The sequence below is a fragment of the Haemaphysalis longicornis genome, unplaced genomic scaffold (genome assembly GCF_048455015.1).
Source record: "Haemaphysalis longicornis isolate Haplotype H1 unplaced genomic scaffold, Haemaphysalis longicornis Haplotype H1 scaffold_2, whole genome shotgun sequence".
NCBI classification, from domain to species: Eukaryota; Metazoa; Arthropoda; class Arachnida; order Ixodida; family Ixodidae; genus Haemaphysalis; species Haemaphysalis longicornis.
Window position 1 is genome coordinate 230,036,627 of NW_027526295.1, and position 27,152 is coordinate 230,063,778.

Consider the following 27,152-nt stretch of genomic DNA (forward strand, 5'->3'; position numbering starts at 1 on the left):
AGGTTGGACTTTGTTAGCGTGTCATTTGTTCTAAAGGCATGGTAAGTCCATCAAGTTTAAAGTGAAACCGAAGATTTGGCAAGAGCCGTCTGTCGGTCGGTCACCAGAATAGCGCGCAGATACTTTAAAAGCAAGAGGAAACAGACGCTGGGAGGCAAGACAATGCTGACAGTTCACGTCACATTCGTGTAAACGCCTCACGACGAGTTTAAGATTGGAGACGACGAAAGAACACACGGGCGAGTGCTCACACGTCGTGAAATGGAGTACCAACTTTCCTAAAAGTTCGCATTGGTCAATGTAACCGTCTGTCATTATTCTGTTCGAATGCGAAATACCAAATAGCGCTGCCGCCAATCTTGGTAAACGAAATATGCTGGTAATTGCGACATTTCAGCTTCTTGGGACACAATTGAATGAACAGTTGGAAATGAATAGATGAATTATTGAATAAATAATTAGGTAAATAAAATAAATAAAAAAGTAAACATAATTAAAAGTTCCAGCCCACAACATAACGAAATGCCTGACCCATAGGTGTTGTTACAGAGAAGATAGTCCTGAATTTTTCCTTGCCCGCATTATTGAACGTTCAGACATATATTTTTTGCGTAGCCTCATTATAATAGAGAGTTTTAGCATATCGTTACCGTGTTTACGTTACCGTTTACCGTGTTTGCGGGAGTCGACTGCGCAGTACAAGAGTTACCGGGAACGGTAACTTACCGGCGCAGGCTTCGTCACCAGCGGCTTCCGGTAACACGGTAAACGGTAACACAAACACGGTAACGATATGCTAAAACTGCCTAATATTTAGGCTAGTTACCGGTATTTGTATTACCAACTTTTAATACACTCGCGATTCCTGTTGAGAAACACAGGTCGAGAGAGAGAGAGAGAGAAAAAACTTGATTTGCTCAGAGCCATGGTCGGGCCCGCTAATCCGGGGCTGCCAATGGTCGACGAGTAGCTCTCTCAGCCCGGTCCGCAAGCCATTTCTGGCAAGCTGGATGCGGGTTGAGCAGGGTGGCCTCCCATTGTGTTGTGGATCTGTTGTTCGGTGTGATGTTCTTCATGTTGGGGTTTTGTGTGCGGTGCCACATCGTGTGGAGTAAATCTCCCGTCTGGTCGCAGTGCGGGCACTGTGGTGTTGGGTAGATGTCCGGATAGTATTTGTGTAGGGTTGCGGGAATTGGAAGTGTGTTTGTGTGAAGTTGTCGGAGTAACACCTCCTCCAATCTTGTGAGCGAGGGATGAGGGGCTGGAAATCTCCTCCTGCCGAGCCTCTGTTCAAGCAGTATCTCCCTGTAGGCGGTACGCAGTGAAGGGGGTGAAGGTGATCGGCTGGCTCCCTTGCCTGGGGGGCAACCAGCGGGGGTGAACGAGCGCATGTGACAACCGGCAAAACCAAACTACGCGCCAATTTGTTTTTCCCGCGATTGGCGCAATGGGGTTCTGCTTTCTCAAAGCTTTCTCAAATAAAGCTCAAAAAAGCGTTCTCAGTGTGCTGGCTACACAAATAATATAATAAAAATAAAATAAGAATGTGCTTATTAGTTTTTTGAGTAAATCAACGAGAAATAAGTCATCATTTTGTGTTCATTTTTAGGTCACCTCTTACAGTTAAAAAACAAACACATTTATTAGTATATTTAAAAAATATTGTAAGTACTGTTGGGTTTTTATGAACTAAAATTTTACTTTGTTAGGCTTTCGTTGAATTGTTGTAGAGTTTCACAACAACAACGCTGGTGGCGCGCCGGTCTGCAGAGTCTGCAGACCTTGCACATAAACACGGCAACAAAGCAGCAAGACAAGGCGCCGTAGCTTAGCGACAGGCGGCGGGGTTTGGAGGCCGGCGGAAGTTGCGATGGCGGTGGAAGAAGCGACGTTGCACACTTTCGGTTAGTGAACGCGCTCACAATGCTCGTTGGCGGCGGTATGTCATCGCCGAAAGTGAGCAAAAAGCATGGCAAGCGTCACCACCACCGACGGCATCATCACCACGGACACAACAGTGTCCTCGCCAGCCTGGAAACGTCTCAGGTACGATATGACGGGGAGGCGTATTTTACCGTTTATTTTGTGCGCTTTCTTTGTTCTGTGCTGCCAGGACATCGCGATTGTTTTTACATTATAGTGGCGGCCTGTGGAGCATGCTTAATATTTCAACAACAAGGGCTATCTGGCTGATCTGACCGGCGACTCTGTTTTTCCCGTTTTTCCCCGGCAGTCTTGTTTCTTCGGTCTCGGCAGTACCTTGACCTAAACCTGGGAAATTCCGCTGACGTGTTGTTACATTCTTTTTTTATTTCTTCGGAAACGTGAGACCTTGCGCAGCATCGGCGTTTATTTACTGTGTTTACACCGTGGGTACTCCAACTCCGCTATCGCCATTGCAACGACACTCGGTGCTTGATCGATTTGCGTGTTTTTACTTGCTTCAATTGAAACTCGGCTTGGAGTACGAGCTTCTAAAGCGCCCAATTTTGCGAAATATACGAGTTCTTCAGTGAGTGGTTGAGCATATCCCCAGCGAAAACGCATCGGCGGCATCGGCGGCCGCTTCACACGCTTCGCTAGCGACCAAGGCCGCATATTCGGGCAGAGTGGATGCAGTACGCGTGCGTTCGCGTGAGGGCGAAAATAACCGTAGAAGCACAAAAGCACTTGGCTGCCTCCCAAACAGCGCTGCTTGGGTTAATCGCTCGCCCGCGGGAGATAATGAGGTAGGCGTACAGCGTCGATGGGGCAACCGGGAAACGCTCTGCTGGATTGTGCGTTGCACCTTGACCCAGCCGCTCACGAGTCGTCGTTATGGTGTCCGAAATGCCCGATCCGCAGGTATTCCTGGTGCTTGTTGGGATTTCCCTTCACTAATCTTGCGACAGTATCACGCATCCTCCCTACTACCCCCACTCCGTGTCGACGCCGGCTCAATCAAAATCCCGTGTCCTGAAGGCAGTGCGAGATATTGCGGTGTTGTTATCGGGATGCAATAACGGGCATATGCAACGCTGCTGAGCTGATAAGTTGGAGGCAGTCGGAGTGTCCTTGTAGAAAAGCGGCCCTGACATCGGGATGCTGGAGCAAAGCCAGTGAAAACGCGCTTGGCTTCACGCCTCTGTGTGGGGAATTTGCTTTCATTATCAAGTACTGCGAGCTTCTGGAAGGGCACTTTGCATGGAAAGCACGCGTGGTTGGTGGCCGCGAGCGTGTAGTGAATACACTTTCCTTGTCCAGCGTCTTGGCATCTTTCTGTCGTGTTAAAATAGCAGGGTCGGATGGGGTTCCGCATCGCTAAAAGCTGGTATCTTTGAGGTATCCAAGTGCTGTGTCTTGTGGTGCTGCATTAGGGCAAATGTGCATTGTTTGTTACATTGCAACCACTTAGTGATTGGTTGCGTAGAGACTTGTGGCCCTGCCAAAACACGGATGGAAATGCGAAACGTTACTTGCTTAGCTGCTTCGAAATTGAAACCCACGTCAACTGCAAACATGCAAGTGCCAGAATACATGTATTCATATGCATATTGCGTAAGGATACAGTGCAGGCACTGTGCTTTGAATGTTATCTGAATATGCCTTCCGTGCATCCAGACAATGTATGGGCTCATATTGACGTACGATATTCAAGGAGCAATTATGACCTCTGGAAGGCTGTACATGGGTTTACAACAGGTGACGGGGAACCCATGTAGCAGTATCTCTAATTAATGCTCCGTGAGACAGGACATTTCTCATCCCTTTTTTCTTTTTTTTTTTTTGCGTGCACTTTGTTCAGTGAATGACAGTACTGCAACCTCAGAGCGACCACTTGTGCGTGTTCACGGTTACCTCGGACAATCTGTCAGCTTGGAGGGGATTTCATTTCCACGCTCATTATTTTCCACGCAGCTTGCTGCAGGCGTCGCATTCCGTTTTAGTCTGCAGTGTTTGGGGTTGCCAGCCGGTACACGCTGCAGGCACACTTATTTAAAAGGAAGAGTTACCATTTGCTGCATGGATACTGTTAGCTTTCCACCTGTGACGTGCCTTTTTCTTCATGTAGGCAGTAATTGATCGAAGCAGGTGACTGTCATGTTCTTGCACTACCGCTTTGCTTTAGCAGCCAATGTATGCGTGGATCACTGACGTGTGACGTGCACACCTTTCAGCACCAAATCCTGGAGAGGGTGAAAAATGACCGGGTGATAGTTACCGGCCCGGACGAAGACCGACGCCGGAGAACCATCATCGTGGAAAGACGCAAGGGCTCCTTTGGATTTACACTGCAGGTGACCAAATCTAACTACTACAAAAGCAAAACAGCTAATGGAATATTCAACATCCTCCCAAAACGCAGCCGTATGGATTCGGAGGAAAGGTATGCTGCTTTCTCAGAAACTTCGCAGTTCAAGAAAAATTAGTCCTGGACCAGGGCGAATTTTTTAACTGCAAAGTTTCCAAGGTAGCCATATAGCTTTCCTTTGTAGCCGTAAGGCCGCATTTCAGCTGGATGTCAAATTTTCCCTTTGCATGAACTTACTCCACCTTGGGTATTTCTCTGCAACTGGTTTATAAAACAATATGGCAAAGCAAACTTTCAATAAAAAGGACATGAAGCAGTCTATGAAGTGCATTCCATTTTAGGATAGGGTAGCATCTGTAGCTCCAACTGCTACTATAGAATCTATGTATGGGAGAGACCTTCATCGTGATAGGCTTGTAGTGATGTGGATGGAGTTTCACTGCATGAAGTAACAATTTTTGCCATGTCTTTCTGATTGACTAAGGAATTCATCGTACTGCGAACATTAAGACAGGGACAAAGCTAAAGAGGAGACGAAACACACGCTAGAACTCCAACTCAGTTTGTGCCACAGAAACAGGGAAACACCAAAAAGTACATGATATTCGAAAGGGTTATCATAAAAATGCAGCGAAAACAAACAAAACAGGACCGCTCATATCACAGGCCACATTACAGAGCTGGCCCATATCACATGGCGTAAATTAAACCCACACGTGCGAACATCCTTCATCCATCGCCCATGCGCAACCACCTTCCCCCCTCCAAAAAATTGAACTGAAACAGACAAAGCAATTGTTGAGGCTTTCGAGACAGGCAGAGAAGGGGAAAGGTGCATCAGCGCACCGTGCTTGGTGTTTCCGCAAAGGAATTTAATTTTTTGGAAAGGGGAAGGTGGTTGCGCATGGGTGATGGATGAAGGCTGCTCGCCCGTGTGGGTTTAATTTACGTCATGTGATATGGGCCAGCTCTGTAATTTGGCCTGTGATATGAGCGGTCCTGTTTTGTTTGTTTTCGCTGCATTTTTATGATAACCCTTTCGAATATCATGTACTTTTTGGTGTTTTCCTGAATCTGTGGCATAAACAGAGTTGAAGTTCTAGCGTGTGTTTTGTCTCCTCTTTAGCTTTGTCCCTGTCGTAATGTTCGCTAGTACGATGAATTCCTTAGTTAGTAACCAACTCGCCAAACTTAGTGCTGTAGCTTTCTGTCTGGTTCCCACAGCACAAGTGATCTGGTGCTGTGGGTTTTGCGGGTTTTGCCGAGTGCTTTTCTGAACGGTAATGTATTTAGATAGCTTCAGTCCCCATACATGGGACTACCCGTAATAGTTTAATAGCATCACATCTGTGTGGCACATTTGCCTGCTGTAACCAGCTGCTTGGACATTGTGGATAACCGAGGCTTATTTACGGTTTCTGGGACTACCCATAATATAGTTTAATAGCATCACATCTGTGTGGCACATTTGCCTGCTGTAACCAGCTGCTTGGACATTGTGGATAACCAAGGCTTATTTACGGTTTCATATTGTCTGTCACATAGCAAGGGTGATGACTTTGGGCACTTGTGGAAATGCTGAAACGAAAGTAATTTTTAAATATGTGGAGAGTTTGCAGTTCAGGTTGGATGAAGTGGGCATGAATCAAAAGTTTGCCATAAATTGCAATTATCCTCAATTTACTTCAACATGTATTCAGAAATCGACTGGGGGAAAGAGGGTGTTCAAGCCGAATTAGTAAGGGCGACTGGGTAGATGACTGCTGCATCGGGGCCTCGGTCTCTCTCAGCAATTGACATGAAGAATTAACATGTATGCTTGTCTTGTGCCTGGTGACAACGGTTTGCTACAATTTTCGCCTTTTCCTGCCTGTTGTGGAGGCAGTCTTGTATTGACAGGGCCCTGTTGCTATTGCTTTCACATTGTCAGTAACATCGTCAAATTTGGCACCCTGTTGCTTGGCATGTCTTCCACTCCGAGCTTTGAAAGAGTTGCTAACTATTCTGCCTAGAGGGTGTAAGAAGCCTTGGACCATTTACTGCTGGCGTCGCGTTTACATTATGGAATTGGGACAAGCTAACTTGTCTACAGCAGTTCTTTTGGGTCGGAACCTCTGCGAGGTTCTTGCCCCCTGTTACTGCTCCTTTGGCAACTTCATTTGATAAGAAGCCTTTATGGTGCTTGTCACAAATATTTACAATGTGCATGAGCTCTGTGAAAAGGGGAGCTCTAACACCAATAGTGCTATCCAGTAGAAGCTGCCCAAGATAAAAGGGAAACCGTGCCCATGCTTTGCTTGCACTGTATTGTGCTTTGTTCAAGCTAGTGCTTGCTCTGTATGTCTGGGGTTGCCACAGCCTTGCATTGCCAATTTTCTATGCACTTCCGGGTTTACTTCCAAGGGTTCGCATGTGTACCTAGTGACACATAGACTGTCTGCCATTGTTATCAGTCAGGGCCCACTTTTTTGTTGTGGCTCAGTGCACGTGCCAAAGTGGAAGAAAATTTCTTATTTCTGGTGTGTGCAGTAGCAAGGGAAATGTCTGTGAAGTATGGGTGCTTGGAGCAGTAGGCACATTTTCGCCTGCCCAACTGTGCATTTAGTAGTAGGCTGGAGTGGCTAACTTTTCAGGGTAGGGGCTGGGTAGCATGAATTGCCTAAACAGCACTTGGTGGCCGGCCATGTGGGACAAGGGGGGGGGGGGGTGCTGTTCACCCTTAGTAAGTTAGTCTGGGCTTTTTAAATATTACACGCATGAAATATGTGCTTCAGTGCACAGCATGGTTATTCTTATCTGTTCACCAGTCTATTGACAAATAACGATGTGCAGCATTGCTTTTAGGTTGCAGGGCGTTATACGTGAACGAAACGTTAAGGTGAACGGTCACTTTCGCAGGGGCGGAACAGCTGTGCCATTTGCGCCATTGAGCGCCAAACTTCTTTTCCTGCGCCGAACCACCCCTATTGCGCCAAACTCGTTGGTCAGCGGCATCCTGAGCCACAAGATACGACCTCCATGATGCCCTGTGCCCGAAAAATTGGCTGATACACCCTGTTTCCAGTTTCAAGGTGGTTATGGTTTCGGTTTGATCAAGGCTATGAGCGGCTATGGAAGTAGGCTTTTGCTTAGGTGTAAGGCTGCAGGCACTGCGCCCTCTCCGTCTTCACTTTGGAATTTATTTGTGCCGCATTTGCACGGTTTTCTTTGCCGGTGCCGGCCACTGCGCCACGATCAATACAAATGACCAAGAGTGAGTGAAATGTTTTTGTGTCACACCGGAAACAAATAGAATAATATTCGCAAAAGGGTTTGAATTTGTTGGAGGTGAACTTCAAATTAGTCAACCATTTTTGACGAGCGTAGCTGCATGTATTGAACAAACAGGGTTTTGGACGCTTTGCCCTCACTTTGTGGTTCGGTTCACCTTTGTTAGCTAATTACTCATTTTTGCCTGTGAACCTTGGGGTTAGCCTTGCTTATGTAGACAATGGTCCAGCATTATTATACCATCTAACACGCTCTCATTACGTAGTCTATGGCGTACGCTGGTCGACTCTCGCAACCCCGTGACGGGGAAGACAAAGCTATGTTCTGCTTCGCACTCGCTGAAACCGCTGTTCGATATAACAAGTGCAAGCAAACGCCTTGTTTTACAGGATGCCGCCATGCGTTCACTAAACACTGCCATTTACCAGACACGAAGCGATGCCTGTTGCATTCCTTTCTGCTCTGCGCTTGAGGTTTGCCCTTTTAACAATGATAACGCAGTGCATTCATGGGGCCGAGGGTAGGTAACTCTGCATATTGTAAATTTGCAGATATACAGTTAAACCTCGATGTAGCGAATTCGGTAACATTCGTAATTTACTCCGTTACATCAAAATTTCACTACATTGAAATTTGCGGATATAATGAACTGTTCATCGCATGAAGCATTTCCTGCAAACGAAAAAGGGGCGCGCATACACGGCTGGCGCACTGTTTCTGTTTCTGTTGGAGCTCAATCGTTTACGCGGGCGTCAGCGTGAACAGCATGGGGCGTTTTCTGCATGCAAAAACGCGCCCCGCAAGCCACAGGCGCGCTGACGCTGCCGCGGAGATCACCCGCGCGATGCGTCTAACCGCTCGCTGAAACGCCACTCAAGCAAACGAGAGGGGCATGCGAGAAAAAAAGCGGATAACATGGGTGAAATTTTCACTCCAATATGTCATACGCGCCGCTTAGGAAAGCAGCCATCAAATATCCTCCGCGGTGGTAAGCCAAATCGTCTCTGTCAGGGCCAGCTGGCATCCCCGAGCGCTTCGACGCTCCCGCCATAGGGTGCACGCCTCCCCATTGGCGAAACTGGTCAGGTTCCTCCCACGGCCACCCGCAGCCGTAACCCCCGGAAAATCTGTGCAGCGCGAGTCGCTTTCTGGCCAAGGCATAGTGACAAAAAACGAGCGCGCAAGGCTCTTAAATATTCACAAATGCTTGCTGGAACGATGGAACCCAACAAGCATGAGCGAACTCAAACGAAGAGCAAAGCAGCGGAATGTGGTGCCGGCGGCACCGCTAGAGACGATTAGGCTTATTACCACAGAGGATATTTGATGGGCGCTTTCGTAAGCGGCGCTTGTGAAGTTTTACAGTGAAAATGTAGTCTGCGTTATTCGCTTTTTTTTCTCACATGCCCCTCAAGTTGCGTTTCATTGAGTGGTTAGAAGCGGTCGCTGGAGCTAATTGCATCCACGCGGGTGGTGTCCGTGCAGAAAACGCCCCATGTGGTTCATGATGATGCTCGCATAGGCGATTAAGCTTCGACAGAAACAGAAACAGTGCGCCAGCCGTGTATGCACGCCACGCAGTTTGCATGTCAGGAACTTGCTCACGAACTTCGTGGCTCGCTGCATCCGCGGCATTGGGCGGCCAGTGTCGCCGTTCGCATTTTATTAAGACCCCGTTTTGGCACTTGTGTCTCCCAAAATCCACTTATAAAATTAAAATTTTGTGCCTAGTTCTTGATAAAACTTCGTTACATTGAAATTTCGGCAAACGAGACTTTGTTATACAGGGGGTGAAAATACATGGTGTGCATATACTTGAAGGTACAAAAAATTCTGTGGTTTGTTGCATCGAGGGTTTCGTTACATTGAAGTTCGTTACATCGAGGTTTAACTGTAGTACAAGAACTGCATTCCTGGTTCGGAGTAGGTTCTATAGTTCACGGTAGAACGCCCGATATAGTAGATAAATAAGTTTAATTGGCAGGGGGCCGTCGCAGCAGCCTGTGCTAGCCCCGGCCAAATGGCATTTCTGGCTGCTCCAAATCTGCTCCAAACCTGCTCCAAAATTCTTTTGATGCTGCTCCAACCCTGCTACAGAAGGCAATTCTGCCTGCTCCCACAACTGCTCCCAAACCCATGTACCGTGTTCCACCTCTGCGTTCGGAGTTCCTTAACTTGTTTTAATGAAGCATACTTTCATTGTTAGTTTCCAGCATTTATTTAGTGTACGAGATAGAGCTACCGTTTGCACACTTGGAAGATACGTGCTGTTGGCAGTTGAGTATAAAACATTGTGCACATGTTACCGTGAATGCTGGCCCAAACGTTGGCTGAGAGAAACTCTCCCCTTGCAGACGTACGGCATCCACCACAAGCGAGATGGAGAAATAGAGCTCATCACGTACGTGGACTACGTTGAGTACGATGGGCCCGCCTTCCGTGCTGGGATGCGTCCAGGTGGGTCCCCGTTGTGGCTCTCTCGTGCCACCAGTAGTCTCCATTCATCCATTGACTACCACATCTCGGCTAAGCATAGGGTGCTTGTTTGTCAGGGTGGAAGGTTCGAAAATAATTGGCTCTGGCTTTGCTGCTATACGCACAAGGGCTAGGCAGCAAGCATGTGTATGGAGTGCACTTGGTCTTCATAACAAAAAGAGTACCGACCCAATGTCTTTGGGACATCACACAAGGGGAAAGAAATGTGCCCTGGCTTGTCATATTGCAAACTGTGGCATATACCAAGAAATATCCTAAGCATAAAAAATGGAGGTACATCTAAACTAAAAATTGCGCTTTGCACAAACTGCAGAAAAAGGCAAGAGCAACGTGCTGGAAGTCTAAACATTCGGGGTATTAACAGCATGTCATTGTCAATTGTATATTTTTTTATTTAGTCATCTTCTAGTAAATGTTTTGTGACATTTGGGTCATAGTTTCTTGCAAAATTCTGATGATTATTAGCTTCAGTGGCTGTTTTTCTGATAGGATCATAGGTAGAGATATTGGTGTGCATTGATGTCCCCAGGTTCTCTGAATCCATTCATAACTCTCTGCTGTTACACTCTTGATGTTACAGTGCTGTGTAGGACCCCAATTAATGTCTTGTAAGGAATATGATAATGCAGATCCACAAAGTCGCGCAAAAGTTTTATTTTAGATGCGACGCATCTCTTGCTCTGAGGCATGTCCCTCCTGCGTCGGTGGCGTCCGCACGCCACCTGCGCATGCGCGACTCTCCTCCGCTCTTCTCTCCGACAGCTGTGCGCAACACTCTCACTCCGTCTCATTATCATAAACAACAGCTGCGTGCGCGCGCTTCGCTCCGCTCCCGTCGCGCAAGTGCGCGCATGCGCGACTCTCCTCCGCTGTCTCCTCTCCTTCAGGCGCTGTGAATACAAAGCGGGTAGCGCGCTGCGGCGGTTCAGTCAGCGCTCGCTCTCGTTCGACTCCACTCGTTCGACTTCGATTGATGACTTCGTGCTTGGCTTGATTCTTCCGATGAAGACGTGATGGAAGCGACAGTCCCTTTAGCGAGTGGACTGACGCAATCCAATACCAGCGTCAGTCCAAACGCTCCCCCCTGATGCGTCGCATCACATCAGGGTTCCCTCGCGGGAAGATGGGCGTAATTTTTGTTTATTTATAATATTGCTGCCTGACTTACCTTGCAGGAGAAGGGTGATAGCACAAAGTATTACATATGCATGGCGACAACTTGTTGCAAGTAATGCAGATCATACATACACACGAAATAAGTTCAGCTTGAAAGTAACATATCTGCTTCCTGCGAGCTCGGCTCTGCTTTCCTTCCATTATTCCATCTCTGCGTGCTGCGATGTCGTATTGCACCGATATTCCCATGGTTGACAATGATTGTCCTCTGCATGGCTATGTTCCCACTATCCACTTCACCTTTGTCCCTTTTTAATTCATTTGGGGACTGTACAAATTATAATCCCTTCCCTCCGGAAATGGGGATGCACGCAAGGCTTACCACAGTGAAAACAAAAATGTCCAAAATCTAAACGCAGTGACCGCAAAACACAAACGAAAATACTCCTGCCAAAATCAGAACAAATGACTGAAGTTAAAATCAAAACCATCGATGAAACCCTTTCATTTCGCTGAGCTTTGCAGCAGGGTTCGCACAGGTCCTTGAAAACCCTTGAATTTAGAAGTGTCAATTTCAAGGCCTGGAAAGTCCTGGAATTTTTACATGGTCCTTGAAAACCCTTGATTTTTCCAGAGAGAATCAATGGCCCTGTCTTTTACAAGAATTTAAAGTGTTTGTCATGGATTTTAGGTGTTAACAAATGTAAAGAAACATTGTAACAATCAAGTTTCAGCGTATTGCGTGAAATTACAAGTTTGGTGGATTTTCATTATATTACAAGGCAACATTAGGAGCAGGCACTTGTCAGTCCAATTCATATCACGATACAATCCAGTTAAAGCCAGCTTCTGTTCTCTACCTTGCATCTAGTCTGTGGACGCTTGCTCATTGCATGTTTACTGTTCCTCATACGCTCCATCTACGTTTGCTTTTACGTGCAAATGGTGGACGTGTACATAGTTCATCCTGCCTTGAAGCAACACTTGCTCGATTTAATTTCAGCTGATACTCTTGCTGACAAAGCAGGAGATGCAGGCAACATTAACTAAGCTTTGAAATCAAACAGCCTCAGAAAAACACGAAGAAAAAAGAAAAACCTGTAAATACCAGCCATGAAATAAAAAAAAAAATAAAGCTGGGGGAGCATTTACGAACCCGTTAGCACCTATCTAGATGTGCTGTAATGTGCTTAGGTATTGTGCAATAAAAAACTTTTGCATTGTGTTGGAAAAGTTATAAATAATCCCAGATAAAACATTAGGTGGGGACCTTGAAAATGTGTTTTCTGGTCCTTGAAAGTCCTTGAAAACCCTTGAATTTTTGCTTTTTGAAGCCTGTACGAACCCTGTTTACTAGAATGCAAATGTTTGATATATGTTATTGTAGGTCATCTTCTGCGATTATCACGAACACTTCGTTCTTCAATGGCTGCCTGCTCTTCTGTGGAGCGAACTATGCGTGGCCTACCCATGTCGTGCTAGATAGGGAACTGCCCGACTAGAGCAAGCGACTACACCTATGATGTGGCATGATGCGAGGGATGACGGCACTGATGTAAGCTTCAACAGGGGCGCAGTAAACACTATCTCTGGCGAATCCCCCCGAGTGGGTATGTGATAAATACTTCAAAGGCGCCATCATCATCATCGTCGTTGTTGTCATTAGAACATGTTGATAAAGTTGGCTTTGCTGCAAATGGTTTCAGCAAACGCCGCCACTGATAGCACAAGTCAGCCAATATAAGCTTAGCTTGAAAATAGGGTAGGGTGACAATCCAGTGTACAAAAAAAGGGGGGGGGGTGGCACAGGGGCACAGTGTCTTGTGTGGCAACATCTGAAGAGCCAATGGAGCATTGAAAATGATAAGTGCAGAGCACTTTCGGGGCTCGCCTTGTTGTAGCTCACTCGCTGGACGGAAGTAGAGCCATACGGCATTCTGTCGTCGCGGCGTCCCACAGAGGCTTTAAATGCCAAGCGGTTTATATAGTCATAAGCATTCGAAACTCGTGAATCGCTGCTGGCGCTTGTCATACATCTCCCCATTGTTTAGCGCAACGAAAACTGCAGGTACATTTGAGGCAAAATATACATAATTAACCGGCAGCGCCTGCGTTCATTTAGTTAGGAGCGCTCTTTGGGTTGGTTTGAAATGAGGGCGGCGAAGAGCGTGATGGGTGGTAAGAGTGAGCGGATAACGGCGCCACAGCCCATTATGGTGACTCGCTGCTCTGCACTTCCAACAGCTTTCACATTGAGTTGAACGACTGTAAGTTTTTTGTCTGGCTCTGCTGTTCTTAGTGTGTCGTTGTGCTGATGCCATGGGAGCAGTCTGGTTAACCAATGCGAAATTAGCAGTGCCACCTAATGAACAGGATAGAAACGACATCCACCATCTTTGTATTGGTGAAAAGCAGGTGGTCTGCCGCACTCATAAGCATGTATGTAAGGCGTTGTGCTGCTGAGCACGAGGTCGCGGGTTGGCGAAAAGCAAAAACTTTCGTGTGTACGAGATTTCGGCGCACGATAAAGATCCCCAGGTGGTGAAAATTAATCCAGAGCCCTCCACTACGGCGCGCCTCATCGCCTGCGTTGCGTCGGCGCGTTAAACCCTACAATCAATCAATCAATCAATCAATAAGCATGTATGTAATGCCAGTGCTGGTGTATACGGGTAGCATCACCAAATAAAAAAGTAGAAGAAAGATTTTCGTGGTTCTATGCCAAGAACACACCTTCGCATTAGGGAGAGCGGTGAGAACAAGGTGCTATTTTGAAATATTGTCTTTGTGAGCCAGATTACAGCCAAATGATGCCCAAGCACATGTGACTGGGTGAGTGCCATGTGCTCTTCCCGTAGTGTCTGGTCGTGTTTCGTTTGCGGGTTACCCCTAGCAAATGCCCCAACCCTGTGAGTTATATGGTCTGCAATGATCACATCTATTTCTCGAGAACACTGCAAGGTAACTGCATTTATGTGAAGGTTTGCATCCTCCAGTGGCGGTTTCTTTATCCTCCCAGTGGGAGTGAGTCCGTGCTCGCTCTCTGCAGGTCATCCTCTCGACATACATCTTGTGCACATAGTCCTTGAAATGTTTGTTGACTAACACATCCAAGGGCTGCAGGACAGACATTAAGGGGGGAACACTGGTCTTAAAACAACTTCTTTTAATTTTCAAGTAAACTTTGTAAGTCTTGCTGTTTTTTTCTCACTGATTTTGATATGCCTTTTTTTTTCAGTTGGTCAATTAGTTCCCAAGATAATTAGAGATAATTAGCCATTTTTGATCAAAAATAGACAAAACAGTGTTGGTCATAAAACTGTAATCTTTATATTTTTCAATGCTATGAACCCTAGTGAATGCAGTAATCGAAGAAGTTTTTTGATGCATCGCTTGGAAATAATTTTACAGCTAATTAAAATTTGGTTGCACCTGTGGCAAGGAACGATTTCGGATGCCCAATTCAAACACCGAAGTTTAATGAGCTGTAAAATTGGTTCCAAGCGATGCACCGAAAAACTGCTTCGATTATTGCATTCATCAGGGTTCATAGTATTAGAAAAAGCAAAGATTACAGTTTTGTGACCAACACTGTTGTCTATTATTTGACCAAAAATGACTAATTATCTCTAATTATCTTGGTAACTAATTGACTGACTCCAAAAATAATGGCATTTTTGAAATCAGTGGGGAAAAGGCAGCAAGACTGACAATTTTCTCAAAGTTTACTTGAAAATTAAAAGACGTTGTTTGAAGACCAGTGTTGTCCCCCCTTAAGTTACCCAGTATATTGGTCCGCATGCCGTGCAACTTCTCCTTTACACTCTTTACTAGATTCCCTCTGAAGCTGCTGAGCACCAACAATGATGGCAGTCGCTGCAAAGCCCCCGGTCTCTTGCCCCAAACAGTGTCGATCCAGTTCACTAGCTCCCCGTCCACCCATTCTCTTCTTGCACGCAGATGTGAATGCGGTCCGGCCTCCCAGCTTCGATTTAAGCACTGTCTTCCTCTAGAAGACGATGAAGGGTGGAAGTTTGTGGCCATCCACTGTCACAGCAAGCATCCCTGTGCAGCGTTGTTTATCGCAGTAGGTGGTCTTAATCGGCATGGACGAGATGCGTTTCTCGCTCACCGTGGTGTTGTGCGACATGTTGAACGTCAGCGGCATTTCGTCGGCGTTCGCAGTCTGCGACATGAAAATCCCCGTTCACCAAACAATACAATCTTCACTTTGTAGTCCTGTGGTAACTGCTGGCAGAGGGTTGTTCTGTGTCTGAGGGGCGTTTCATGAAGCGCGTCACCCAGCCTCTGCTCACCTTGACTGCCGCAGTGGGGACCCCTTTCTCGTGTGCAATCTTCGTTGCCTCAAACTGCAGCATCCAGCACAACATGGCAAGACAGGATGACCTCATCTGCCGAACATACTTCCGCAGCTCTTCTTCCATGGCAGGAACCTTTCCTCGCTTTGGTCCCCGAAACGCCCTCCTTCCCAGTTTGGTATTTTGAAGTGAACTCTTCTTCTCCTACAATACCGCATTTCTTTCTCGTTCACATAAAAGTGCTTTGCGGCGGCACGGTTCCCTTTTTCTTTGTCAAACCCAGTGACGCTGACTTTGAATTTCCCCGTATAGTTATTGTAGCCCATCACTACTGAAGCAAACGGGGATCTACTGACGGTGAAAATTGAACACAAAAGGAGGATTTCATCGCAGCGTGTTCGCTGGAAAGGAGAGGCAAGACTGATAGACCCTCACACGCCTCCGATGCAGAAATTAGTGCTACTGGCTCTGCGCCTGCCTTTATGTGTTGCAAGTTCTCATGGCATAAGGGAAAGGAGGGAGGGGCAGCCGCTCGAGCAATTCCGACTCTCCGTGGAAAGACCGGGAGAAGGGGTGTGCACGTGTCGGAAAGGGTAGAGAAGGGGAAGTGTTGCCGCGTGGGGCGCCGGAATGTTTGCCCTCACCTCTGCTCTGTCACAGAGGGGTGGCGACGGGGAACATCCAGGCACGGAGGAGGAAAGAATGAAGGGACTATGCACGCATAGTCCAGTGTGTCACCGCACTTGCATGCACCATGGCGCCGCGGTGCTGCCCAAAGTGTGCTTGCTTGTGCGCGTGTGCCAATCTGTTGTGTTGGGCGAGACAGGAAGTGCCAAGTATGCAAGTAAAAAAATTTTTTTTTTTTTTTCTGTAAACTCTGATAAAAAAAGGGGTGTGCAAATTATAATACGGTATCTTGGCACCTATGCAGTAGAAACTCGTCGATACGTTTTAAAAATAAATGGAAGGGAGCAACGTACAATCCAGGGAAACGTACTATGGGGAATATATAGTGTTCACAATTGAGAGCGTAGTAACTGGGAAATCGTATGAACCGAGAATGTATTAACGGGGTTCTACTGTATTTTGGTGGGACTCGCCATGCCTTTTCATACAGACAAGGCATCAGTCGCACGTATGCGAGTAAGAACTATTGATTATAGCCAACTTGGGAGCACTGCTAAAATAGATCCAAAAGTGCTAAATCCCACATGAAATGTCTGGCATTACCAGTAATGCAAGGTGACCTACCTCCATTCAACACTTGCCTTGACACCACCAGGAAGCCACTTTGGTGAGATTTTTTGCATAAAGCAAGGATCCTGTTCCACTGGGGTCTTGGTGGCATTGCAGATTATAAGAGCTGTTGGTTTAAAAATGTGGCCAAACAGATTGGCGTTGAAGGTGAAAAACTATTTGGTCTTCAATAGTACTGCTGCTTGTTCTGTTCAGGCAACATATGGGTGCTGACAGCAGCAACAACTTTTCCAAAAGAACATCCTATGCTGCCCTGTTTGGTATGCTGTTTCTTGTGCTTCACTGCTTGCAAAAAGCAAAGGCAGTGTGGAAAGCTCTTGCATCTTGGCAGCAGTATTTAATGGGCCACATCACTCGCTTTGAAGCCATTTCATGCTCTAAAATTTATGTCCCTTGATTCGGTGAAGTAAGCATGTTGTTGTCTATCGCAGGCTAAGTCATGTTTTGCGAACAGTGCTATCGGGTCCCATTGACACTTCCTTCCATCAAGCTGGCGACAAATGTTCGACCCCGTAAGCAGTGATCGCATTGTTTCCCAAAGTTTTCTATCCATGGTGCTTCCTGGTGTATATTTTTAGTATGTGACTCTGTCTGTTTGAGACTTGTGCACAGGCTGAAAACAAGTCATTCTGGCAAGAGCAGGTCCAATCATCTTGGTTACTATTTAGCAAGCTCTAGCTCTGAAAAAGTGGTCAAGAGAATGGAACTTTGGCGTCTTGGCACCGAAGTAATGTTCACTGTGCTGTGGCTTTCTCGTTGTGTGCCAAAACAAACATTTTGGCGGGTTCGGCGCACTTGAATATTGCCATTGCAGCAAGCAGTTTCGAATGTCTCCTGTGGCTGCTCTTCTCAGACTAGCTTTGTGAGATTTGATGAAGCTCCTTGCAGTGCTACTGCAGTCCTGCTGCGCAACTTTACAATTTTAGGAAGCTCTGTGGCTTTGTTTTGCAACGGCTTTCCACCCATTGGCATACCTGCGGCTTCAGTGTTTAGCAAAATCCTGAGAAGAGCCTTCTCGGTGGCTTTAAGTTCAGATGATGGCAGGTTTTCCACTTTGTTGGGTGCTACAAGTAATGCCGTTCAGGCCAGGACCTGTGGAAAGTAGCGTATTTTCGCATGTGTAACCCACATGAAAAATGTGAAAATGTCAGTGGCAAAGTAGGGGTGCGGATAATACGAGGGTTTTTTTCTTTAGTGCAACTTCACGGCAATGCACGTTATGCCGTGAAACTGTTACTGACTAAGCCTTCCATGGCAGCGGTTGCGCAAAATATTACAAGAGCAAGAAAGAAAAAACAAGGACGAGGCACTCTAACAACTGAATTTTATTAGTGAATTGGGACTTTGCCTTGCAGTCAGTGTATTCTACTTGCTAAACACACGCTTTTTCTGTCTACATAGTATGTGATGTGTTGCTTGAGCAGTAGCCTTGGTGCAGTCTTTCCTGTATCAAATTTGCGGGATATACGCGAGGATTTTTTTTTTTTTTTCTTCTTTTCCGGTAGTCTGAAAGTGGAGGTGCGGATTATATGCAGGGGCGCATTATACACGGGAAAAGACGGCACGCATAGCATGAGGTGGGAAGGCAATATTTCACAGTTTTTATCTCCTCTGTGCTTGAAGCGACAGCCTTGAGAGTGAATGTTTTGTTCTCTGGTGAGCTGGTGTTGCACTTCCGATTCACACCACTGTTGCTTTAATTAGCTGACCATGGACTGTATTAAACTAGGCCAAGACGTGCTCCACATGCACAACACCTAGGGTAGAAGTCCTTTAAGACAGACAGCACTGCAGTGTCATATCTGCATTGTGTAGCATGTCGTACGTCTACTGCACGGCTGAGGCAGCGCAGCTGTGTTCAGCAGGTCCTCGGTAATAAACGCAGCATGCAGTTGCTGCACCCCCACTAGAGGATGGTCCATCTTAGAAGTCGCCCAGTTATGGTTGTTTACATCAGGTAATCTTTGAGGTACGAAATCTGTTTCAAAGGGGGTGTAAATGTAAAGACGTATAGTACTTGGCTATGCAGAAACACTGTATGGTTGGGCCCCCATGTTAGGGTCTTTCTCTAGCTGCCTGCAAAGAGAGCTGCTGCTCCTCCTCCTCCTCGCTGGTGCTACAGGTGTGTGGATGCGTTCTTGCTGCAGGGGATGTGATTCTGTCGATCAACGGCCATGACATGGAGCGGGTGGACCACAAGAGCCTGGTGCGCTTCATCCAGGGCTGTGCCTCCACCATGCGCATGGTGGTGCTCTTCGAGGACTGCGTGCACAAGGTGGAGCTGCACATCCGCTACCTGCGCCTGCAGGTACGTAAACATCGTGGCCAGTGTTTATTGCACATGAAATCAAAGATACTGCATGCAGACTAATTGCTGGCCATAACAATGACCTGGGAGCAAGGTATCGAACACTGAGAGATCGAACACTGAGAGAGCTTTCTTGTGCGCGCAAAGATTAAAATTGATTTAAAATATGTTCTACTGAATGGTTACGGTTTAAAGGGGCCATTAGGACAAAATACAAGTTTCTTTTATTCGAAAGATTTCGTGTTTTATAGTGCTCCTAGTGCTTGTCCGGCAGCAAATGATGCCGTATTCACTAAGAAATTAATCAGTCTAGGTTAAAATTTTGATTCTCCGTCCAAATTGTGCGTTTTATGGACGTCGGCAATGAAGTCATAAGCAGGCGTATACAAACGAACTTGCACTGCGTGCTTCGGCTGCAGTGCTGCTTGCCGTCAGTCTTCCCAGATGGCGCTACCATGCTCACGCACGGGCCGTTGTCTGCCGTTGCTTTGTTTTTTGACCGTATTTTCACCTGGATTGCTTTTGTTACTGTAGAAAGTAATCGTTTCGTGAAACATGAAATATCCTCGACAAACAGGGTCACGTAAGACAGCGTCGCTTACGCCCATCGGCCAGTGCGTGTAAGACAACTCGAAAGCGGCGGACTGCTGGGAAGCTAAAACAAGCATAGTGCGCGCAGTGCCAACAGAAGTACCGTATTTACCCGATTCTAACGCGCCCCCGATTCTAACGCGCACCCGATTTTCCTGGCAAAAAAAACGAAAAAACTTGCACCTCCGATTGTAACGCGAACGGGCCTTTGTGTCCCAGACAAACGAATGCGAGAGAAGCGGGCGATTTATTTCCCGAAGTAATCTCACTCATCTCACTCCTCGTCGCTCCCCGCTGACCACAACATCTCGGCTTGCGTGCCTTCAAGCGCGTTCGCGATGCCACGCTTCTGAACGAGCGTTCAACCATGGTCTATGGGATCGTGGCCCACGCCTCGCACGCCCATCCCGAGAGCTTCTCCAGAGGTGCACGCTTCAGCCGACCGCTCGTTTTGAACGCATGGGAGCCGCTGCTGCCATGCTGTTATCAAGCGCGCAAGCGAAACGATTTGACGATTTGTGTGAACTCCGATAGAAAAGCCTAGGCGCTTAGGCTTGCTGCTTCCGAAAAATTGTTGCTAAGAGCTTTGGCGCCATCTTGGGATGGCGATGGCGATGGGTGGGACGAAAGTTTCGTTGTTTCGGCAGTTTTGGTTTTGTATCCGATTCTAACGCGCATGCAATTTTTCAGCCTATTTTTTCGAACAAAAAGTGCGCGTTAGAATCGGGTAAATACGGTACGCATCAGTACTTCTATGTTTAGGTGTGCTTTCATAACTTCCACTGTTTGTCCCACCATTCTTTCTGATATAAAAAGAATGTTCCCTAAATTTGAGCACAAATAGCTTGTTCGGCAAGCTTATAAGCTCTGCCTAATTTGCGTTTGCTTTCACTGGCCTTCGCCAATCGCAGAGCTGGCTGGTATGACATCATAGGTTCTGTTGCGGGAAATGAGCTAGTGGGTTGCATAGCCATTTCCTTTTTTCCTAATTATATAGCGTATTTGAGCGAAGTGTGTGTTAAAAGTGTTGTCAATATGATTCTAACGAGGCAATCTTTCGAATGAACCAAACTTGTTCTTTGTCCTCATGGCCTCTTTAAACTTCCGATGGGGTATCTCCATATACAAGGAAGCTTTTTACATAGTTATCTGAGCTTTGAAATTTCGTGTTAGTACTCCTTTAAGTGCGAGGCATCGTAGTCCAAATTAAAGACGAAGAAGTGGACTTGGGCTGGGCATGTAATGCAGAGAACTAACAACAGGTGGATGGAGGGGCGAAATCGGGAAATTCGGGGACAAAGAATGTGCTAGGACATTGCAAGACAGGAGCAGATGGAAGAATATGAGAGAGGCCTTCATCCTGCAGTGGACACGGGCCACTGCTGCTGCTGATGGCGATATGATTGTCATTCTTGTTTATTTTCCAAAGCCTGCTTCCTCTGTTTCTTTTCCTGCTTGTCATTTGCAACTATTGTGGCCATGTTCTTTCCGTGCTGCCACAAGTCGGCAATAGTGGCCGTAACTGTGCTGCAGAGGGTGCTCCAGGACAAGATCACGGAGCTCAAGGGCCTGTGCGAGAAAGAGCGCAAGCTGCTGGATGGCTGGCGCGAGAGGGGCATCCACGTGCCCCCGGCGGCCACTCCCCTCTGCAACGGCACCCAGCAGCAGCAGGCCAGGGACAGTGGCGGCGCTCCCCACTCAGCCTCCTCCTGGCAGCGGGAGGACGAGGCCCTCACCTCCGCTGCGCGCATCCTCTCCGCATCGCCCTGGAACAGGCACAGCTTCAAGATCTCCTCCATGCGCTCGGACCGCAGCTTCAACCAGCTGGCACCCAGCGCTGTTGAAGGGTGAGTGCAGAGGGGGAGCGTGCAACTGCTGACCTGACTGGTTCCTTTGAACGGTCCCTCCTATAAAGGGGTCTCGTACTGCGTTAGCAGTACCAGAACCCTTTATAGGAGGGACCGTTCAAAGTAATTGCTCTGGCAGCAGTTAAATGTTTGTGCAGATGTAAACAGAATTTGGATCAGTACTCCATGTTTGCAAGGTCCCACAGCCAGCCTTCCAAAGGCTCTTGCTTGGTGCAGTTCGCAATCAACCTTGCGACCATGTGGGCAAAGCAATTGGCTGTGCTACGTTGCCTGTACTACACATGTGGCCTTGAATGGTGTGTTTCATCGTTGCTGTCAAAGAGCTCAGAGTTGTGTAGGCCATGCTTGTGCTTGAGACAGTGATTGAGTGGGGGATACTGCCACTTTTCAGCAACAACTAAGGTGCCTCTTTGCAAGCGGATGCTCAAGACCTGTGCATCTCAAGATGCTCTCGTCAACAAGGACAGTCTAATGTAAAATGCAGGCATAGCTTCTTTAAATTTTTATGTGCGCTTGCGCATCTATAACGAAAATTTATAGCCAGCAGTCGTAATGTTCTTGGCATTCCAGGCTAGCTTTGATAATTTTTTAAGATCGGGAAGTGAGGCGATGACAGCGTACTTTATGCGACTCTTGCAGGGCTGGCTCGGCAACCTCCACGACACACGCATCTCCAGTCTCGCAGCAGAAGCAGTTTGCGACGCTCCCCAAGGCCTCGTCCGCAGCGGCCAAGCGCCAGGCCTCTCGCAGTCTGCCGGCCAGCACTGTCCCAACACCCAAGGGTTCCTGGGACGGGCTGGAGTCGCGTTGCAGCACCGATTTCTCCCGCTGCACCGGCCTTTCGGAGAGCACCGACTTTTCCGAAGCTGGCAGCATAGAGTCTCGCCTCTCCTCACGTCTCTCCGACCACGAGGAGAAAGTCCCCCTGGGCGTCCCGCCCCCCCCTCCTGTCTCGGCTGCAGCCACTGCCAATGCGTCAGCCCCTAAGGCAGATGGTTTGGACCGCGACGAAATAACACGGCTGTGAATTTGACCTGCTGCTGTACAATACCGCATAAATTGAAAATGCCACACTTAAGTGGGGTGACTGTTGGGACGAAGGGGGGGGTTCTAAGTTACTTGACTTTTTAATTTGCGAGTCCCATTTGCCGATTGTTGTCACGATGACCTGTTCCCTGGTCTAACGACTTGTACTGGATGCAACTGAGATGTGATAAGCTTTGGGTAGCTGCCTAAGTGGACAGCGATAAGAATGGATCCTAGGTTACGGGGTTAGTTTTGTTGGGCTCTGTTCTGTTACCTTGAGCGCATAGCAGTGATTGAAACAGTGATTAAAACAGCAATGTCTTGACGGTCACACTATTCATCGGAACCCATTGTGATATATCGGATTGTACTTTGTGATTTGCCATTACGATGTAGGTGCAAACTGCACTGGTAGAAATTATTGCTTCTGTCAAATAGTGACTTGAAATACTTTATAAAAGCCAAGCTAATAAAAGTTCGCTCGAGATGGGAAGCCAATTGGGTGCAGCATATATTTGAACAAGGGTTCTGCAATTACTGCGTTTGGCATTTTTGAGCAACTTTTGATTTTGCCAGACAGCTAAACCTCGCCAACAGCAGGAGCTGCAGAAATGGAGGTTTCCTTTGAATGGCTTGGCCTCACTTTTCTAGAGTGCCCTAGTCTGGAATCATTATATACGGTTTGTCTGTTTTGTTAACACAATTGTACATTTATGGCTGTAATGAGATATGATCAAAACATGCAGAATAGAACTTTGTGTGATGTTTGATACAGGTGTAGAACAAATGTGTATCCTCATAGGTTATGAAGTCACCATCTCACTCCAACAAGGCCACCTCTGTGTTTATTCACAGTCCATACGAAGTCAAGTTGCCAGTTTCCTGACATAATTCAGCGGTTCACAGATGTCTCTACGACGGAGTTATTATGTACCTAAAGTTGCTCTCATATTTTGTTGCTTCAAGCCTTATTGCAATCTCGCACGATTGCAGGGTCACATGTGAACAATCGTTTTTGTTATTGATGTGCGAGTCAATTTTGACCTACAACCAGTTCAGATCTCAATTCAAGGTAAATAATTTGACCTGTGTGAAGTGATTGTATGCAATGGTTTTTTTTATTATTCTTACACTTACAAGCGCTGACAGTATATGTAACTTCCGTACTTGGAAGAGCTGTGTCAGAAGTTTCTAACGGTGATTACCTGAATGCGACAGTTCCTTCATTTGTGCCATGTTTGCTTTGAATTGTGCTTCTAATGTTATGTCTGGTCGTCTTGTAGTTGCGATGTTCTCAAATGTGCTCCTCATCAGACAATACTGCTGTACCGGTGCCCTATTATTGCAAGCCCCCTTTTTTTTTTTATTGATTTCGTATTGCAATGAAAGGTATTTTGACTGGAAAAGGTAATAATTTAAGGATGTGTTAGCTTTAACAGAGAAAGCTATTTTGTGCACAATCAGTGGCACATGAGCCCCTAAGTGACTGCAACGTAAATTGTTTTATTACGTCAGTCCCCAGAATCGGGAGGAATCTATTGGATCATGTACATAAGTGCATCTGAAGTTGCTTTAGAAGCAGATAGCAAATTACTTTTAACTTGCATTTCCGCAAACTTGTAGCTAAGCATGGAGGTAACACTGCACATCGCACAAGAAGTTTGTAGAGATTGTTAATTTATATCCTATGTGTCATCTTTGTAACTCCTTCCTTTTTAATGCAAACCAACATAGATATGTTGGTGGAAGCGGGGTTGGCAGTTCGCTGCCGTAGTGGCATTAATTCTTTTTTTTGTTATTGAACTAGCATCTTCCCTTCTTTTTTCTTCACAACACTTCTGTGCTTACAATGTTTTGAATGCACCCTGCTATGCATTATCGAATATTTCTCGATCTGTTGCTTCTGCGTCATCGGCTTTTCCCTCTGGTGATGCAGTTCTCTAGTATGCTTCAATCAAGGCTTCCCAGGACTAAGGGCGCTTGGTCAAAGCTTAGACCGTTGTGTGCTTTTGCGAGCTGGGGAGTTTCTATAGAACACTCACTAACCTTCGTTTTTTTCCAAGTCAATGGATTTTACGAGCATCTAATAAGGAGCATAACAGAACCTGCCACCGTCGTCTGGGCATGCAGGCTTAAAAATCAGTCATCCCATTTTCGCTCGCTTCATTTTGCGCTTTGCTCACTTTAACTTGTCTTCAGATGTCACTTACACGATAGACTCCAAGAAGGCACGGAAGCTGTTGGACACCGTTGGTGTCAAAGTATTGTGTTGAACTTTACTGTGCAGTTGCTGAATTGCTTTTCGTTTGAAAGCACCCTTGCGGGTTTCGGTATTTTTAGGTCAGTTTTCTTGTCATAGGAGAGACGCACATATCTATTTACATTTGAGCTCATATTTATGTTGTTTTTATTCTGTTTGCTTTTATTATATTGCTTGTATTTTGTGTGTTGTCTTGTCACATACGCTTGGCCACAATTTTCTAGTTCACCCTGCTTTTATGGCATTTGCTGTGTCGTGTAATGTAGACTACAGCTGGTAGACTCATTTCCCAGAAATGCCCTACCAGTGCGATTTGCATTGCGGTGCTTTCTAATGTTTTGTTTAGGCTTTTGAAGTTCGAATTTGACTACCGTAATAACACCTTGCTTCATGGTCCTAAAGAGTGTTAGTGTTTTAACGTGCATTTTTTTTTCTGCCCTTGCTATTGTTTTAACACTTGCATGCATGAAAACTGTCTAGTCCTGCATTGCTAGTACCGTTTTTTCATTGCGGCAGAATTTTCCCTGCCGAGAGCAAGCAAGACGTGGTTACTATACAAATTTGTGTACATATATATAGATCTTGAAATAATAGAACAGCCATTTTCCGGCGCTGTTTCTTTAGTCAGCCTCCATTCCAGAGAGTAGTTGCAGTGTTTATGATGGACCTCAGTCAAGCTTGAACAGATGAACAGAAGACAAGGAAATGGTTTGGTTGTGTGCTCCCTATTGCCTTGGCAGTATTGAGCAACCCTCGGCTGCAGTGTAATTCCTTGGTGCAGCGCCTTTGTCAAATGCTCTGTGCACTGAAAGATTTGGTACTAAATGCTGGATGGTGTCGAGACATACCTGCGATGCATAGCGATGCTGAGCAGTTTTTTTTTCTTACATTGTTAGTCATTAATAAACAATAATTGAAATATTTCTTTCGTTGGCATCCTTGCAATACTAGCATGTGGCATGCGATTTTTGAATACTTGGCGCATGTGAGAACGTCAGTGTGCTACAGGGAAGTGGTTGTTGAGAAGATATGCTTTGTGAAAAGGTACTTTGCCAGGTAGGTGGCTCAGATGAAAAAAAAAAGCTGAGAGAATGAAGTGCTGCAGTTTGATGGTGCAGTGAAGCTTTGCCTCAAGCTTTTAAAAAATGTACCTTTACTCACATATTGGGAGCCATAATACTCAGTGTTGTTGCTAACTGAACTCCACAAAATAATATTCCACCAAATGTCTCATCAACGTGATGGCGGGTTTTATTGATTCATCATCACCAGCCTATCTACACCCACTGCAGAGCAAAGGCCTCTTCCATAGATCTCCAATTATCCCGCTCCTGTGCTAACTGCGACCAATTTATTCCCGCAAACTTCGTGATCTCATCTGCCCACCTAACTTTCTGCCGGTTCTTGCCACGCTTGCCTTCTCTAGGGGTCCACTCTGTTACCCTTAATGACCAACGGTTATCTTGCCTTCGCATTACATGCCCTGTCCACGTCCATTTCTTCTTCTTAATTTCTACTAATATGTCCTTACCACGCGCTTGTTCCCTGACCAACTCCGCTCTCTTCTTGCCCCTTAATGTTACGCCTATCATCTTCTGTTCCGTTGCTTGCTGAGTCGTCCTCAATGTAAGTTGAACCCTTTTAGTGAGCCTTCAAGTTTCCGCCCTGTAGGTGAGTACCGGTAAGATGCAGCTGCCATACATTCATTATCTGAGAATGCCTGCCGAATACACTCCTCCTCATTCTTATCCTAATTATCTCTGCCTCATGATTGGGATCCGGGTTCACAACTTGGCCTAAGTAGATGTCCATCAAAGCATGTTGTTGGGCTAGTTGGTTCACATTCATATTCATACTGTCTTCTTTTCCTTGTCCCGTCCGAATGCGCAGTTTTGACTAAGTAGATGTATTTGCTTACCAGTTCCATTAGTAGTGTGCTAAACCATTCCCTGTATACATGCACTTTATGAACACATCTTAGCTCAGTTTTTGGCAACAAGTAATTTTTTGTGTACGAAATGAAACTAATTACTCTTTCTCAATGTGCATGGCTGAAAAAACGCTGCATGCTGCATTGATTTGGTGGGATGCATGTACTATTTGCCAGAGAACAGTGGACTGCGGGAATTTTTGTTCTAGTAGCGCTCCCATGCGCCGCACTCCGGCATTAGCCTCTGGGTGCGTCTGTTGGTATGGTATCCTCACACCCAGATACTGCGCTGGGATGCTGCGCATGGGGGCATTACTAAACAAATTCCTGCAGTCCTCTGATCACTTTTAAACAATACTCTTGTTCAATTTGAAATAACTAGCTTTTGGTAACTCACTCAGCTCTACTGCAGCCACAAAA

The 27,152-nt window shown here is 46.3% G+C and overlaps 1 protein-coding gene across 2 annotated transcripts; it reads left to right on the plus strand.

Moving 5' to 3' along the window:
• The first annotated feature begins 1,776 nt into the window (after nt 1–1,776).
• Ssp6 (PDZ domain-containing short spindle 6) lies at nt 1,777–25,727 on the plus strand. Of its 2 annotated transcripts, none has more exons than XM_077699606.1 (6): nt 1,777–2,046; nt 4,158–4,277; nt 9,916–10,018; nt 18,897–19,057; nt 21,182–21,495; nt 22,156–25,727. In XM_077699606.1, exons 1-6 carry the CDS (start codon nt 1,924–1,926, stop codon nt 22,541–22,543), a joined length of 1,209 nt encoding a protein of 402 aa, XP_077555732.1. In that variant the 5' UTR covers nt 1,777–1,923; the 3' UTR covers nt 22,544–25,727. The 2 variants fall into 2 exon arrangements, with proteins under 2 accessions (XP_077555732.1, XP_077555733.1); XM_077699607.1 differs by lacking the exon at nt 1,777–2,046 and adding an exon at nt 2,710–2,844.
• The last annotated feature ends 1,425 nt before the right edge of the window (nt 25,728–27,152 follow it).